Source organism: Terrapene carolina, unplaced genomic scaffold, assembly GCF_002925995.2.
Source record: "Terrapene carolina triunguis isolate 2854851 unplaced genomic scaffold, T_m_triunguis-2.0 Scaffold35022, whole genome shotgun sequence".
In the NCBI taxonomy this organism is placed as follows: domain Eukaryota; kingdom Metazoa; phylum Chordata; order Testudines; family Emydidae; genus Terrapene; species Terrapene triunguis.
The window spans coordinates 14,000,912-14,018,812 of NW_020699373.1; the positions used below are offsets into that span (position 1 = coordinate 14,000,912).

The window sequence follows — 17,901 nt, forward strand, 5'->3', positions numbered from 1 at the left end:
AATGGACTGGATCGCTCCATGAGTCATGCCCTGTGTGCGTGTGTATCAGAATGGATCAATGGAATTCACTTTAATGTTACCTCACTTTGAGCATCTGGTGCCTCACGGGAAAGCTTTGGAGAAATTGATTTAGGAACCCTGCTGCTTTTTGCTGGCTTTTTTATTACTGAGGGTATTTGCATGAACATTGGATTGTCGTTACTTTTGGAGGAAGGTTAATCTACTCCTGCGTCATCTCCTGTTTGAAATCATATTTAACTCCATAGCAACTAAATGTTTGAGGATTGAGTTCAAGTGACTGAACATGCAGCAATTGAGAAACAAAATTCCCTATTTCCACACACAATAAGCCTGAGTTGATTAATCCGTCCCTACCCACCGTTTCTCCTGTATTAAATGACAACCTGTAGAACACTTTCTGTATACTAGCCTTGTGTATTGAGGAGGCAGTGGCTCTTAACCTAGTCATACTTTAAGTTAATGAAGCAAAGTATAGGGTTATCTCTTCGTCTTACAGCAACTAATGTACACAGCTACTTATGCCCAAAATGAAAGGACATGCCTTGGATTCAGTGCATCATTGAAGTGAAAACTAGGTACTACATGGGCTCGCTCTTTATCACTGGAGCTACCACCAGGAGCTCCGAATAGCAGTGATGGGAGATGCACAAGTAAGAGATCAAAGTATGTATTCTCTTGGAATTAAAAGATTATTTTAAAACTGAAATGTAAATAAACCATTTTCAGCATAAAGCAGAATGATCAAGCTAAATAAGTTTACTTGTTTTTCTCAAAGAAAAATAAAGGGGACTGAGTTGCTGTAGTAGGAAGCATGGTCCTACATGCCAGTTTGTTAGTCCTACAAAATGGCTTGTCCAAAATGCAAATTATTGAAATTAAAAATCCCTTCCTTCAGTCTTCACCCACCTTTGTTATGTATCTATTTTGTACTGTTAATAGTCAGCAAATCCAATTCTCAGTCAATTTGGATTTGTTGAATGGGGGTGACTCTGCTTACAAGATATTTTCCTTATCTGATGTAAGGGACTACAAATTACATTAAATACCCAATGTACTACTCTGCATGACCAGGATGCAAGCTTCTGATCTGCAAAGTAGTAAAAGCTCAGCTGGAGAATGTCTGTCTAATTTGGAAAGTTTTTAGATGATTAGACTTTATATTAAAAAAAAAAAGTTTACAGAGGAACAGGAATCTGCTGTTATCTCTGTTTGGGTGGCAGAACTAGATATAAATTGTGCTCTTGAAATGAACTGTAGTGGAAGATTTACAGCTCACAGACCAAAGGATGGCAAATTGGGTTAAGTTTGTGTAGCCTTTTAGTACTAAGTTAATTTTAAAAACCAGAATGAAGAGTATTTTCTCAGCCAGCATGCGCATATGCAACTCTCATACCAATTAGGAATAATATACCCCTACAGAATTATGTAGGACCCTAATTCTCCAGCTTTTCTTTCTGTGGACCACTTGATAAGGAAAAGTTCCTCCCAGGGACCGTCTCTTCTCTGAACGTCCCAGTCTGCTACTCCTTGGCTTGCTAAATGATTTGCTGAAAAGATCAATGGCAAATCCTTTTGAATCACTCTTTTTGCTGTTTGCACAGGTGTATTAATTTGAAATGCAGAAAAGCACCCTGAAGTAATTGCAGCTTTTTGTAATTTCTATTAAGACTATCGGAATTCCTTGAAATGAAATGCTCATTTTGCATTTTTTTTTAAATCTATGCCTGTCAATATGCACTGAGTATTGTTTTTTTTTAATTCTACCTCATGACATGCTTCTTTTTTAAAAGGTTATTGCTCTGAAACATTTGACAATAACTTTTCTGTATAAATAGAGAATTGTTATTGTGTTAAATAGATGACATATCACATAGCTACTATTTAAAATGCACAGCACCTGGAGTGACGGTCTAAAACAGCTCATCACTTTGAAGCGCGACCACTGAAAAGCGCAAGGCTGATGATAGAGGTTGCCCTGTTTTGGGGTTTTGATCATGTTTTGTGGTGCTTTGTAGTGTATGTATAGTGTGTTGTAGGAGCAGATACATTTTTATATTAAGACCAATTCCGTCCATGTATGCTGTAAGAATGTTGCCTAACTTTTCTGATTACATTTTGCAATAAGTTGAATTAGAATGAGATGATAATTTTAGGTTGTAATTATTTAACTACTTTCAATAATAGCTGGAAGTTTTCAGTGAAAGCGAATAGATTTTACTTCAGTATAGTTAAACACTTTGTTCAGTGATGCATAACTGAGTAGTTAGATGCCTTGCAGTTATAGCTCCAAAAATTATTCTCACCACTTCTGTCTTTCTAATTCACATTATCTTGCCTTATGGAATTAACAAAGTGACTTGGGGTAAGCTTTGCAATTTTTTTTCTAGGTAGCAGAAAAATTATACACTTGCTTTGCATTAAATTCTGAAAGACTAACCATCTTCCATCCCAATACTATATAAGGAGCAAACTGGGTTAAATAGATAAACTCAAAATTAAGGTAGTGGTTTATACCAATAATTTTTATCTTTTTGTATTGGTATATTTTATACCCCTCAAGTACTAAACCTATTGCTAAATTTTAAAGTATTTCTGAGAGTTAGTGATCTTAGCTGGACTGTGAAGTGTGCAATATGCTTTCTAAATGCATGGTTCATATTCATTAGTTACTGTGGTAAAGTGTAATTCTTCCACCTTCAGCATGACTGATAAGCAGAAGCAGCTCTCCATAGGAATGTTTACTTTTTAGAAGTGTTTATGAAAACCACGACTAGTGTGTTTGAAGCCAGTAACTCTTGTATTTGTCCAGTGACCATATTGTTGAAGTGAAGTGCAGTTTTCACATATTCCACTAGAGGTCAGATTTAAATCACCGGAGCACTGTCAACATTTTTGGCAAGGGAAGAGGAATTGGGTAAGGGAAGAGGTAACTGAGTAAAAATGAAATTTACTTTAAAAAAAGTTTGTAGCTCAGTGAAAAGATCTAGGTGGCCTGTCTCTATTTTGGGGGTGGGGAGAAAGGGGAAAAGCAAAATATATCTAGAAATACACTAAAGAATTAAAGCCCAAAACTTGGCTTGCTTTGTTAATCTGAAATCTCCTAGACAAGATTCTAACTGTTTACAGGGAAAATGTACTAGTGAAAACTAACATTTTTTCATTGATCCTACAATATTGTATTTATAGGAGGAGTGCAAACCTTGTTCCTTAAGGATGCCACAAATAATGCCAGTACAGAAAGAAGTTTAGGTATTGCAAAGCAAAACTGAAGTCTCTGCTAAACAGAGCTCTGTGAAATTCAGGCTCTTCATAATGCAACAAATACATTTGCCACATGGAAACTAAAAACAAATGCTAGTTTCCAAGATCATGATAGAAAGAAAAATGCCTGTCTTTTCCCCCCCCTTATAACTTGATTGCTCTGCTGGAAGGGGGGGGGAAGCATGCTCTTAGGCAATGGTGCATTCTCTGCTACAATGACGTTGGTATTCAACAGGGTCTCCAACCACCTGTAAAAGTCTTTTTTTAATACAAGAGTAAGTTGTGTGTGTAGAATATTTTGAAATACTCAAGGTTTCATAGAGGGGGTAGACTTTTAATACAATACATACCAAGTAGCAGAGCTGTTCTGAATATACTGTACTTGCTCCTATTCAGTAACTTGTACTGTTTGTGAACAGTTTCTCTTGCTTGCAAAATAAATTAAACATTTAATAAAGCAATTCAGTGCATTTTTTGAAAGGTGATAGGGTGCATTTTTTCTAAATGTTAAGTTCTATTCCATACTTCTAACAGAACGACATAGCTCTTCACTGCACTATTTGCTTCCAGTCCTAGCCACTGCTTCAACTTGAGAATCTTAATGAAATAAATTAAGTATTACATCCCTTTTGAGGGGTGAAAAAGAACCAGTCACTGACTGTTTATTTTTCTGAATCTCCTTTTTGCACACTGTCAGTATTTGCTAAGCTATTATCACAGCTTTTGCCTTTGCCCGTTAAGTCTAGAGAAGGCGCTGGAGATCACAGATGTAGCATCTGGTACAAAAGAGCAACCTACATTACTGTATCTCCACTTTTATTAGATTGGTGTACCAATCTCTTGCACCAGGTGAGTCAATCTACATATACAATGCTGGCAATTAGGAAATTATGTATTTGAGTCTTGCCATGAAATGCATGTAATCCCAGGAAAGGCAACCAAAAAAAACCTGCCCACATTTATTCAGATGAATACCAAGAATAGGTACAAACATTTAAGTTGTTTACCAAGATGGGGGTAATAATTTAAACGTTAGCTTAATAAAACTTAAGCAGAGAGATTTTGTAACAGTCTTCCACAATGCCAATTTGTCTCTATCAGTATGTTTTATAATACCCCATGTAATAGGAGGATATGTCTGAGTCAGTACACCAATAGCTTGGTACTCTTGCTTTTACTGATCTTCCTACTTCATTTTGATACTGAGCCCAGACACGAATAATATTCCAGCTACCCTAACAGGAGTCTGGGCTTCCCTGCTTTGGCACATCTCTGAAAATGCAGCTTAAAGTCTAAGAAGGGTTCTCTTCTCCCATTCCCATCAGTGCACCTTAATCCAGGCTTCTGTTTGGGGTCATTTGACACAAACACTTATTCCTAGCACAATCTAGCCTCTGTAGTAACTAGACTGAACTCCTTGGGAGCAGGGACCATACTTGTGTTTGCACACACCCTGAACTCAATAGTTCTTTCCCACCACTCCCACACGTACATCCAATTAGTTTTTTGTCCATTTTAACACTATCTTACTGATACTTGGTACCCATCCCTGTTTACTAAACTGCACAGTACATGTTCCTCCAACTCATGAAAATAGTCTGGACCAACAAATACTAATTTGTTGCATTCTACCACCACCTACCTGTCCCCAATTTGAGACACTGTTTATCATTAAGTTTTGCCTACAGACTTCAGTCCATCCTATAATCCTCATCAAGTCATTGGAATATAATTTCAGATACTATCAAATCTTTATTAAACCCAAGATATCTCATCTTTTGCATTCCCATTAACTTCACTGACAGCTCTCCTGTACACAGAATATAACCAAGTTGTATAATTCTGTTAAGAGGCATTTAGCCACGCCTGATGTCCTCTAAACTCCTGATCATCATGACCTAAAAGTTGAAAGTGGAGTTGGAAGAGGCTCTTCCCTTGTGAAGTAGTGTATAGTAGCAAACCAGCATGAGGCCAAGCCACAATAAACGTTCTGTTTTGTTGAACTATAATTGCCAACACTTGCTTTGTTTGCTCCAACTTATGTTCTTTTTTCAAGTGCCAGTAACACACTGTTAGGAAAAAATATGTGCTACAAAAAACTAAGGCTGGGGAAACAGATTTACTTTTGTTTTATTCCATCAAGGAAAGGTTACAAAAACAATACACTGGTAAAATCAGATTCCACCAGTAAAACATTCAACAGACAGTATATTTAAATCCATATAATCACAACATTCAAAATATCAATGTGCTTTATTTGTGTTTGGCCATCTTTGACTGTGAAGCTTAGTAGTATAGAGCTATAGATTATAAAGAAATAGGGCATACTGTTTGGGAGTAATTATTTAGGGGGTTATGTCAAGTGAACAACTGAAATGAAGTAAAAGTAAAAACCATAAGCATTTGAAAATTTAAGGATACATAAAAAAAGTAATGTTCACTCTAAAATTAAGAAAAAAATCATCCAAAACAATTTCTGAAAGCTTTCATGTTCACCGCAAAATATGAAAATACTTTATGAATCCTTTTTGCATAAAAATATACAAAAGTCATTTTTTATATGAAGACCACTAGTTTGGTAATCACACTTGTGTTCCTGCCCTCTCGTCTCTTCTCCAAGGCCTTAAAGCACATCCACCTGAATACCAAGTAAATATTAAACAGAAGTAATATTGTATGAGAGTGTTTATCAACATGATTAAATGATCACAGAGAAACCCCCAAGCCCAGCGCTTATATGGTCCTCCTCGCCATAGTATCGGAGTGCCTTTTCCACTACAGTGATATACCCTGAACAAGGCATAAAAGGAAGGGTGGAGCAAGCTTCAGCTAACAATACTGACTAAAGTGATCAGTTATGCTACAACCTCACATGAAGCAAGTAAAAATAGTTGCAAAAGGACATAAATTACCTTAATACAACAAAAGCTGTCTACAAAGTACTTTGACTCCCATCAGTTTTCATACTACTTCTGTATGTGTTAATGTTGCAGAAACCACGTCTTCTTTCTGGCGGCATGCCTGTTTGCAACAGAAACTAAACAGCACGAAAGACCAAATAAAATATTCCACGTTCACAAATAGGTGATATTGTAACATGAAGGACACTTTAAAGCTTTTTAGATAAAATTTGTTTCATTCCCCCCCACCCAAACCCAACTGCCTGCTACTCCCTTTTCACATACGTACACATACCCCTACTTTGCACTGGATCAGCTTATGCTGAAGTTGAAAATGTAGGCTATGTCTACACTGCGTACCTTAAAGTACCATAGCTGTGCCGCTGTAAGGTCCCCGGGGTAGCCGCTCTCCTGCTGGCAAAATAAAACCACCTCCAACGAGGGGCAGTAGCTTTGTCTCCCGCCGACAAAGCACTATCCACACCAGTGCTTTTTGTCAGTAAAAACCGGTTAAAAAAGTGCATTGTAGACATAGCCTTAGTAGCTACCTTATGTTGCTTGACAAGATGGCATTCATATTAGGAGACCAGCAAAACCCATTCATGTAGGCTTAGTTGAGAAGTAACACCATCCTCATTCAAAGTTGGCAGTCTGGTTTCAAACAGTAAAGATACCTGGGAAACCTGAAACATTATGGGAGTTCAGAGTACTCTTACAACAACTGCATCAGGTACATCAGACCTCCCAAGTTTACCAAGTAGGAAAACTAAAGAGCTTTTGTCAGCCTCCCTCACTTTCATATTCCACAAAGTGCACAATCAAGCATAGTTTTGATCACCAGGAGTGTTAAGAAAGGTTGAGGGTGACCTGGAGTAAGTTTCTAGGCCAAAGCCAACATTTAAATAGTTTCAATTAGTTTATTCAGGTATGGCTGAATTCACCTTCCAGCATCAAAATACTTTACTAAAGAGAACACTTTTGAACAAACCAATTGTTCTTAAATTAAGATCTAAACACAATGCCAACTTTCACCCCATAAAGACTGAAGACAATTAATAAGATTGAGTGTAATTAACTTTCAGACTCAGCAGGCACTGGTAAAAATTACTTCTCTCCCTACTGAAATGTAACCACCATTTTGCAATTAAACTCTCCAAATTTCAGTGTTATTCATGAACAGGTCTGATTATGACAAATTTGATCCTAGGAAATAAGTGACCTCAATGTGCCAATACCCAACTGAGCAGAGAGACTTCATAGAAGGTAACATTTTTCATAATAACTTAAGCAAGAATTCATATGTTGCATTGATTATGCCCCAGGATATAATAGAGCGATGGTAATTCAGATGGGCTCCTCTGAAAAGGTGTGTCAGTTTTCTATCACGTTCCAGCCAAATCTTCATGAAAACTTTTGGAAAAGACTGAAATTCCCCACCAATTTGAGACTGCATGCGAGCTTTTACAACATTAATTGGGAAAAACAAGAATCCCAACATGGCACCCAACAGCCCTCCACAGATAAAGTCATTGACCAAATGAGCACTATAAGAAGTTGCTTCGGGAAGACACTGCTTGATGGGTCCTCGTAGGCCAAAAAAGAGTACATTACTCGGTCCATTTCGGATCAGAATAGGTACCAAACCCCGATAATATTCTTTAATTCCATAGTCTTTTAGCACCCTGAAAGCCTGGTAAGTGTTTGTAAATCTGTCATGATGTTTGTAGTCCTGAAGCAAAGTCTGGACCCGCTCAAAAGGTGTAAGAAGAGCTTCTGATGTTCCTGCAAGCACTGCTGCCACACTGCAAGTCACAAGTTCAGGTGCATTTGTGTGCCTCTGGAGCAGGGAGGAGAAATCCTCATACAAGCCAAACATCAGGGCAAGAGTTGTAGTTTTCTGCATTAATGGAGGGAGGAGTCCACGGTACAGGTTTCGGATTCCATCTTTTTGTAACTGATATACTGCCTCCCTTAATCTCACTCCATACAGTTGTTGTCGAAAGAGGACCTTCTGGATGGGAAAGGTGATTGCTATATTGGTGAAGGCTGCACAATATCCACAAAAGTAATGTTTACCTGAGCTAACTTTTACAATGTGATGAGCAATATCTTGCTTTGAACTTGTTATGACAAGATCTTCTGAATCCATCATACTGCTCTTTCTTTCTTCATACGAGTGTTGTCCTCTCCTACATCAAGAAGGTAAAGGAGAACATGAACAAAGCTGCACAGAACCCCGCTTTTTTTTTAATTCATGTTTATAAGTCCTTTGCATGCACAAGGTCTTCAAGCAATTCCATAAAAATTCAGTGGACTAGAATGATAAATCCCACATTTGAGAGCTCATACATGTACAAGTGGTTTCAGTGGCTGCATTACAGCTCTCAAAGAACTGAAAGATTTATACATGGTTCAGCTAACTGACACAAGGAAGGGTAAAAAAAGCAGGAAACTTTTTTGTTGATTAAATGCAAAAAGTTATACACAGAAATCACTTTTAAAACAAAGTAGCATATTTAGTGCCATGTGAAAGCTGAAAATGTAAGTGGAAGTTAGTAAATTCAGAAGTTAAGGTTCCTACACTCCACATTAGTAATTTTGACAATTGTTGATACAAAACAAATCAGTGAAAGTTTGTGTTTTTTTAACCTTGCTATTACAAGTCATCTTGACTATTCAGACTCATATTTTACATGACCCTGTAACAGACCAAACCTTATCTGTAAAGAACACATTTGCTATGGAGTAGAAATTATAGATCACAAACTATAGAAAATATGGGCATAATCTCTAAATAACTGTCTACATTATAACAACTTAACTCAGGGAAAGTAAGCAGTTGGACAGATGTCAATTAGCAACCTACATGGTTTTATCCAAAGGCAGAACGTCACAAACATATAGTGGGATGGGTGGGAAGGAATCTGAATCAATGCTGAGTGTACAATTTTGAAAGATCTTTTTGGTAAGTGTGAGATGCATTAAGGGATGGGAAATAAAAACCCACACAACCTGATTACACAGAGAAACAGCATTCTATAAAATTCTGAATGCAACCTGAACATACAATGGGTTTGGGGATGGGAGGGGAGAAGTTATCTCACTTAACCAAGCCATAATTCAAATGTGGCTTGTCAAAATGGTAAGATAATTTAAGTAACTGTCTGCATACCCGGTATTATAGCATAGCCAAGTAAGTATAAAAGAGCTGACTCCAGAATTACAATTAATCAATCCTAGGCGCACATATTGTCCTGTTAAAGGTCAGAGAAGAACTGGGACAAGAAGTGAGTTCTTAATATAAGTATTATCTACAGAGAGTTCTAAATATCTGCAATTTCAAAGTTTTGTGACCTACCTGAGAAAAGCTAGGGAGTCTTAGACCCAAATATATTATTTGCGTTTGGTTTTAATATAATTGTTTTCCTTTCTTTAACATCTGATCTTAGGCTATATTGTTTGGGAATTTCATTCAGTTCCAGAATAGTTAAATATAGCTCAGACTTCTAAAAGGAGATATTTAAAGGTGTCTAAACTCTAAAGCCTACTCTGCTTTGCATTCTCCATCAGAAGGCACGAGCATATGGGGTCATTTCCATAAGTGCAGTCACTGCCAGCTTGTGTGTGGTAGGTAGGATGCATGGGAAACCCTAAATAACCACAGCCAACAACTGATCTGAACCTGATTTACATTTAAAAGTTTCACCAGTGTAATTATTTTTGGTTAGGGGTGTGATTTTTTACAGTAGTTATACCAGTAAAAGCCCTACTGTGGATGCAGTTATACAGTATAGTTTACTCCCCTTCCTGTACAGAAATAACTTAGAGAATTTTTTCACTTCAAGGTCCCAGAAACAAAGACAAGGTTTTCATCTCGAGGCCAAAAGACCAAAAACATCAAGACACTTGATCACGGCCTTGGATAGACCAAGAGACTACCTACACTTGACCAGAACTCGGAGAGCCTACTAATATCTAGCTCTTACATAAGCACTTTGCATCAGTAAATCTCAAAGCACTTTACAAAGGAGGTAAGTATCATACTACTATGTAAACACTTTAATACCAGTATAACTACATCTATACCAGGGGGCTGAACGGCTTTAACTATCCTGGTATAGTGTCAGTAGGTCAATTTAGTTAAATCTGCATAAAGGTGCCTTATACCAATGTAGCTATTCCTATAAAGAAGGGGAATAAGCTATAACAGATACAACTGTATACATAACTAGGGTTATACCAATTTAACTATTTTAGTAGAAAAATTATACCCCTTCCTGAAATAATTAAACTGGAATAAAACTGTGTGTAGACAAGGCCTTAGGCAGCTTAACACCAAATGCACCATCAGTAGCAGTCTGTGGTCCAGTCATTTCAATCCTCATTTTCTATTGAAAAAAATGTAAACAAAGAGCCAAATTTATATAGGCCACAAATTGCTGCCTGCAAAGCAGCTGAATTCATGAGGTAAGGAGCAGTGTGGAACTATACTTTATCCACCTCACCCTTGTTAAGTTTAACCAAAAAGCATGCCAGCTGTCTCTCAAGCACTTGTTATTACCAAAGCCGGGCCTCATGGGAAGAGGAGAGTTTCCTTTGAAGTCTTTATGATAAATATCTGCCTGCAGCAGTACTTTATAAGTAACCTGCCACTTCCTCCAATAGTGCTCAGAAGTACCTAGGCTACTTTTCAGTTAAACCAGGGGCGGGCAAATTTTTTGGCCTGAGGGCCGCATCAGGTTTCGTAAATTGTATGGAGGGCCCATTAGGGGAGGGGGTCGTGGCCCAGCCCCCACCTCCCATCTGCCCCCCCTCCCCGGGGACTCCTGCCCCATCCAACCCCCCCTGTTCCCTGATGGCCCCTCTGGGACCCCTACCCCATCCACACCCCCCCGCTCCCTGTCCCCTGACTGCCCCCGGACCCCCGACGCCCCATCCAACCCCTCCTCTCATTCCTGATGGCCCCTCCGGGACCCCTGCCCCATCCAACCACCCCTTCTCCCTGTCCCCCGACTGCCCCCGGGGACCCCTGCCCCCATTCACCCCATTTCCCCCCAACCACTATCCACACCCCCGCCCCCTGACCACCACCCCGAACTCCCCTGCCCTCTATCCAACCCCCCGTGCTCCGTGCCCCCTTACCGCGCTGTCTGGAGCACTGGTGGCGACAAGAGTTCCACTTATAATGGCAAGGGCTTTTTAATTTTTGTTTAAATTTGGCCACATGTTCATTAGGAATTTGACTGAGACAACCAAATCATTCCATATAGGTCACTCAGGAGCCACCTTTGGTAACTTTCGGCTAATACCCGTTTGGGACTGATCTGAACTAGTTGGTCTACAAGTAACTTGCTCCCTAATTCCCTGCATTATCCACTTCTCCAGGTCTGAGGTCTTTAGGGACTTGTCCATAAAAGCAAAAAGGGTACCTCTTTCAATCATTTTAGTTTAACATGACTGAAAAGCCCTAGTAACACACATGTAGATGCAGACTAAGACCTCTGAATTTGTGTTAGCTGGTCATGTTGTAGCTTTTTTTACCCGAGTAGTCGAGACCCTTGTGAGAAAATATACAGTCTATTACATTTATTATTTTGGTGCAATGAGGAAAGCCATGTAAAGGCAGGAAAGGCAGAGGTGGGCAACACTAGGATTTGTTAGTTCAAAGCCATATCAGAAGATAAAAATGTGTAAATGTAAACAAGCAATCATACAGGGAGGACACTGCTGCAAACTGCTGACAAGACAATCTCAACTAGTACATGGCAGAACTTACATGAATGTTAAAGCCTGGTTCTACTCCAAAAACTGACTCTAAAAATGGCATTGTCTCACTGATTTTTGTATCAAATTGCCTAAATTTGCAAACAACAGAATTGTTTTCTAAATGCCAACTGGATGTTGAATGGTGGGGTGGGGGAGAGAAGAGAGAAATAAATGGTGACACTTTCTGAAAATCTTCTCATAACCAAAATTCCACCCACTAAAGATGCTAAAGTGGAATGCCACTCAGATTGGCTAGAGCCTCATAAGAATGTCCCTTTACTTATTACATGCTTTGATCAAAGTGAAATAGTTAACTATGATGACATTTAAGTTTTTAGGCTTCAGAGTTAAATCTCCCTTTAAATGAATAGGGACAATTCAGACTTCCCTTATAACTGTTTCTGATCAGGCAGACTTAACTATACACTGGTTTACATTTGAAGATTACTTTCACAGCTACTAAAGGCTAAATATTTTATTTTTTAAAATAAGTGTTAGATTCTGGAGCAAGAGATGTAGTCACCAAAGAAATCATTGGCTAACCAAGCCACTACAAGAAATCCCAATTCAACACCAATAGCTAGATCTGCAAACTTAGTCTGAAAGTCAAACTCAGCTCTCCCTAGCACACTCCTCAATAAAGATTCTGCAGTTTGAACTCAATTAATTTTGTTGATGTGAAAACTGCAACAGAATCCAGAGATAACTCTTTCAGAGCTCTATTGGCTCTGCAGGGCTAATAGAAGTAAAAAGTAGTAAATACGATAGACAATTAAGCAGAAACAACAATGAATACACACAGAGAGCAGGTCCATTAATTAAGACATTGCTCTGAAAAGTAACTATGAAAAAACTGGTAAAGTCATACTTTACAGCTACCTTTCTCAGCCATACAGGTTTATTAAAATAAGCCTGCTCAGGATGAAAAATACTTTTTGTGTTGACAAAGAACATATTTATTGACAGTCTAAAGCAGGAATTCTCACTCCATGAAGTATGACCCAAAGTGAGTTGGGAGGGAATACCAGCTGGGTCACACAACAGTGATTGAGAAACCTAAAGAAATTGTTAAAGCTATACAATCTCTCAGGGTAAGATTACTCCTGGGGAAATTCTGCATCACTGCATGCACACATAATTAATGTGCCAGGTGTAATTTTTTTTCCTCCGCAGAAAGTAACTTCTGCGGGAAAGTTGCTGCAGTTACACCTTTTGCCCAACAGGGGCTGCTGTGGCACTAGAACTGCCAATAGGGAAGAGAAGAGGTTGCCTGCCTGGCAGCATCATGCCTGTGGGGCCAGGTCAGGAGATAGGGGATATGGACGGGAGGAGACAGTGTGGGGCTGGGTGGGGAGACTGGGGCAGGGGCTGAATGAGAGTGGAAGCGCTGGGCCACATGGGGACAGGGGGGTGGTTGAGTGAGGGCACAGAGACATGGGGTAGGGGTGAAGGGACACATGGGGGAAGGAGGGGCTGAGTGGGGGCACAGACACACATGGGGTGCAGGGACACATGGGGATGGGGAGGAAGCACAGGGACACATGGGGACAGATAGGAGGGAGTGCAAGGACACAAGGGGGTACAGGGACAGATATGCCTGACTGAATGGGAGAGGCTATGGGTCAGCCAGGGTCTGCATGGGGGAGGCTCCCTAACAATCCCTCCCTGCCCCCCAAAATAACCTGTTCCATACTTCTCCCACCCACACCCAACAACCATCCAGGCTCACTCCCAGGCTCCTTCCCTCTCCCTCAGCTCCTCCGTTACCCCTGGCTCCCCCAAGCCTTTGCATTGCTTCTGAGGGGCAGCAAATACGGTTATGTATTGCAGTTTAAATGAATTACTCAAAGTTCTGTATTTATATGCCTAATAAGGAATCTATTTGACAAAAAACATTTCCTGAATCTTTTTCATTGTCTGTATTGTTACAGATGTACTTGCTGATAGGTATTTTGAAATAAATTACCAAAATAATTGAAACTGGTGTGATTATATTGTGTTATTATTTTAAAATATTATGTGCAGAATATTTAATTTTTTGGTGCAGAATTCCCCCAGGCATAGGTAGGATCCAGAGTTTGCTCCTATATGCTGCCTACTTCCCTACCACTCCAACCCATGCAATGGGGCTCCTCAGTCTTCACCACCTACCAGCCCTCAGCTAGAGAAGGAGCACTTTTAAGAGGATGCACAGCTGCTCACACAATCCCTTGAAGTGATGATGCCTGTACTGTACTCCTAAGTGCTGGTAGAAGGTGGAACACAGAAAGGAGATGTCCAACCACACCACACCCCAGTGCAATTTCTTGCAGTTACTATAATCCTTTAGAGCCTTTTGGTGGGTTGTCACAAGAAACAGATGGTTTTAGGGACCCCATGAAAAAAAAAAAAAAAAAGTTCGAGGATCACTGGTCTGAAGCACAGAAGCAGCTTAGAATAGGATCTAAATTTAGAACAGTACCGGTAGTACCTCCCAGGGAAAAAAAGGTTGAGCCAACTCCTAAGCAGGTTTTTCTTGTGCTTGTAATTTTCCTTTGCATTCACTCCCAGTTGAGAGCTTTTTAAAGTTCTCTACTTTCACCAAGCAAAGGATGTTTTCTTTTAATTACCTTGTTTTCTTTATGTTCATTCTTTAAAGGGGCACAATCAACATAAAACTCATTTTAAAAGTCTGTGTTAACATTGCAGATTAAGTCATCAAAGAACTATAAAAGTCTAATTTACTTTTCTCCTGGTATGCTGTTTGCTTTGTTACAATTCAATCAGCTAGAATAAAAAGAGACTCATTCAGATTCAGCTTTGTTCCCAAGGCATTTTTACTTTCTATGGGTATGTCTACACTGCCCACGTTACAGCACAGCCATGCTGTGATGTGGGCAGTGTAGACACACTTTAGCACCAGGGGAGAGTTCTCCCGGCGATAAAAAGATAAAAAACAACAACACCCCGAACGAGCAGTGGTAGCTTTATCGCGGGAGCGGGCTCCTGGTGATAAAGGGCTGTCTATATGGGCTTGTCCACACTGAAGTCCTCGACAAAATTTTTGTCTTTCAAAGGTAATTTTAAAAAGCCCCCCCCCCGCGAAAGACAAAAGTTTTGCCTACGCAAGTGGCAGCGTGAACGTGATTTTGTTGGCAGGAGTGCTCTCCTGCCAACAAAGCTAACGCCGCTTGCGGGGCTGGAGGTATTTTGTCAGCAAAAGTGCTGACAAAGTACTGAAAAAGAGCATTTACACATGCTGACTTTTAGCGACAAGGCTGTGTCAATACAGCCTTGTTGCTAAAAGCTGCATTGTGTAGACAAGCCCAACTTCCGCTTTTCAGAGTCAGGGTGGATAAAAATCAATGATTAAAAAAAAAATCGGATTTTTTTAATTTAAATCGGATTTTATTGATAAAATGCTTTTTGAGGAAAAAAACCTTTGGTCAGTAAAATTTACGTTGCTCAGGGGTGTGAAAAACTCCCCCCTCGGACCGACAAATGTTACAATGACAGAAACACCACTGTGGGCGGCGCTATGTTGGCAGGAGACACTCTCCCATAGCCTTAGGCAAGAAGGAACTTAAACTCCAGTCACTTTCACTTAAGCATATTTGAAAGTTTTTGCAGGCTGGCCTGAAATAATCAGTTTAGTTCACTGACTACAGTTAATCCCTCTGTTTAATAAATCATTTAGTTGTAAATGTGAAACATGTTTTGATGAGAAATTTATGTATCCAAACATTTAAGGTTGTTGTTTTTTTTAAATAAAAAATAAATTTTATATGCTTTTTGTGTATTTAAATTCCAGTTACCCTTCTACTTCAGCTTGACACAAACCATGGGGGAAAAGTTAATTGTCTGGTAAATAAGCAATATATCATTCACCATTTTCTAATATACTAAAAATGTACAACAAATAAGGCTCTGGAAATACTAAGCTATATAATAGCTTAAATAAGTGTACAATGATAGTGTGCCCTCCTAGGTGCAAAAAGATGTAACAAATCTAGTGTAACTTAGCTGAAAGTGAAGACCATTAAAGCATGTTATCAACCAATGAGAACATGCCTTTCTTTCGAAAATAAACTTTTCCATTTGTACTTCAGTTATTCAAAAAAATAATGATTTAAATGGAGGCTTTCCACTTGATCAATGCCCCCCAAATCAAAGTCATACAGCCAATTACACGCCAACACAGAGAACAGGAGGGACGGAGGTGCGCCACTGCCCCGGACTGAGATCTAGCCCAGGGGTCGGCAACCTTTTAGAAGTGGTGTGCCCAGTCTTCATTTATTCACTCTAATTTACGGTTTCGCGTGCCAGTAATACAGTTTAACGTTTTTAGAAGGTCTGTTTCTATAAGTCTATAATATATAACAACACTATTGTTGTATGTAAAGTAAATAAGGTTTTTAAAATGTTTAAGTAGCTTCATTTAAAATTAAAATGCAGAGCCCCCTGGACGGGTGGCCAGGACCCGGACAGTGTGAGTGCCACTGAAAATCAGCTTGCGTGCCGCCTTCGGCACGCGTGCCATAGGTTGCCTACCCCTGATCTAGCCACACCGTCCTGGCAAGTGGCCCGCACCCACTCGCTCGGGATAGGGTGACCAGACAGCAAGTGTGAAAAATCGGGACGGGGTGGGGGGGTAATAGGAACCTATATAAGAAAAAGCCCCCCGCCCAAATCAGGACTGTCCCTATAAAATCGGGACATCTGGTCCCCCTAGCTGGGGGCGAAGGTGAACCCCCCCCCCAACAAGGCCACCTGGGAGAAGAGTCCTTCCTGCCCCCCCCCCATGGCCATGGGGCGCAGGCGAGCGCGCGCGGCAGACCCAGCCCGAAGCACCGGCCGCGGCTGAAATCACGGACATTACGACAGGTCTCTGGTCCCAGGCTGCTCCCGCCTGGATCCCGAGGCCAGGCCCGGCGCCTGACCCTGCCCGGAGACTCGCGCGCCGGAGCAGCGGCTCCCTCCAGCGGGAGGGCGGGTCCCGCGCGGCTCGCCGTTCGAGCCCCAGCGCGCGCCGCCAACGCTCCCCGCGTGCCAAGGCAGGGGCTGGGCGCGGGGCCAGGAACGGCGGCCGCGGCAAGGGGGGGCGGGGCTCACCCAGCACCCACAGGCGTTAACCTGCCCCCCAGCGCAGGCCCGGCGCGGCCCGGCCCCGCGGGGGGGAGGGGCGGCGACTCACCCGCGCCGGCTCCATGGCCGCTCGCGCCCGCTGACAGGAGCCGGGCCCGGCACCCTCCTCCTCGGCCATCGCCGGCCCAGCCCGACATCCCCCACTCTGCGCGTGCGCGTGTGCCGACCAGTAGCGGCACGTGACCTGGACACCGGGGCCCCTCCCCCTCCCCGGGCGGCGGCTCGGCAGAAACGCGACACGTGACCAGGGAATGTGGCCTGGCCCCGCCCCCCCCGACTCTCGAGTAGCTTCGAGCCCCCAGCCCCGACCCAATCAGCAGGAGAGCCGGTCTCTGCGTCAACACGGCCTCGCGCCAGGCCTGTGCGCGTGCGCGGAGCACGGGGGGTCAACTGCTCTCCCTCCCCTTTTGCTACCTTGGGTGTACTGAGCATGCTCACTCGAACTGAGCATGCCCAGTAACCTTCCTTGTAGCCACTGCCCTCTCTCTGCCCTTACTTCTACTTACGTTTTGCTGCCTCCTCTTTGGGGGGGTTAAAAGGATTAAGGGGGGCAAATCGCAGCGGGGGGGCTGTCAGGGTCTGAGCAGGGGGCAGAATTTTACTGGCCTGGGGGGTTCAAGCTACTGTAGCTAGCGGCAGAAGAGGGGCTGAAGGGGAAAAATCAGGGGTGGGGGGTGAGAGCCGGGGTTAAGCTGGGGGGGGAGACACTGCCAGACCCCGTGCGGGTACAAAACCCCCGTTTAGGGGAGGGGGAGAGGGGGGGACAGTGACCCCATGGGACAAGCCACCCACTGTGCTCGCTAATCTAGGGGTGTGGGGGGGGGCAGAG

At 41.8% G+C, this 17,901-nt stretch overlaps 1 protein-coding gene across 1 annotated transcript; it reads right to left on the reverse strand.

The window, feature by feature from the left end:
- Window positions 1–6,451: 6,451 nt before the first annotated feature.
- On the reverse strand, window positions 6,452–17,195 carry LOC112111168 (solute carrier family 25 member 51). Its single transcript, XM_026646434.2, has 2 exons — window positions 17,122–17,195; window positions 6,452–8,371 (listed from the first exon to the last, which is right to left on the reverse strand). Exon 2 carries the CDS (start codon window positions 8,332–8,334, stop codon window positions 7,456–7,458), a length of 879 nt encoding a protein of 292 aa, XP_026502219.1. The 5' UTR covers window positions 8,335–8,371; window positions 17,122–17,195; the 3' UTR covers window positions 6,452–7,455.
- Between the last annotated feature and the right edge of the window lie 706 nt (window positions 17,196–17,901).

What these genes read in the sequence shown, in the direction of transcription:
- LOC112111168 (XM_026646434.2), bottom strand. Translation starts at nt 8,334, where the DNA reads ATGATGGATTCAGAAGATCTTGTCATAACAAGTTCAAAGCAAGATATT.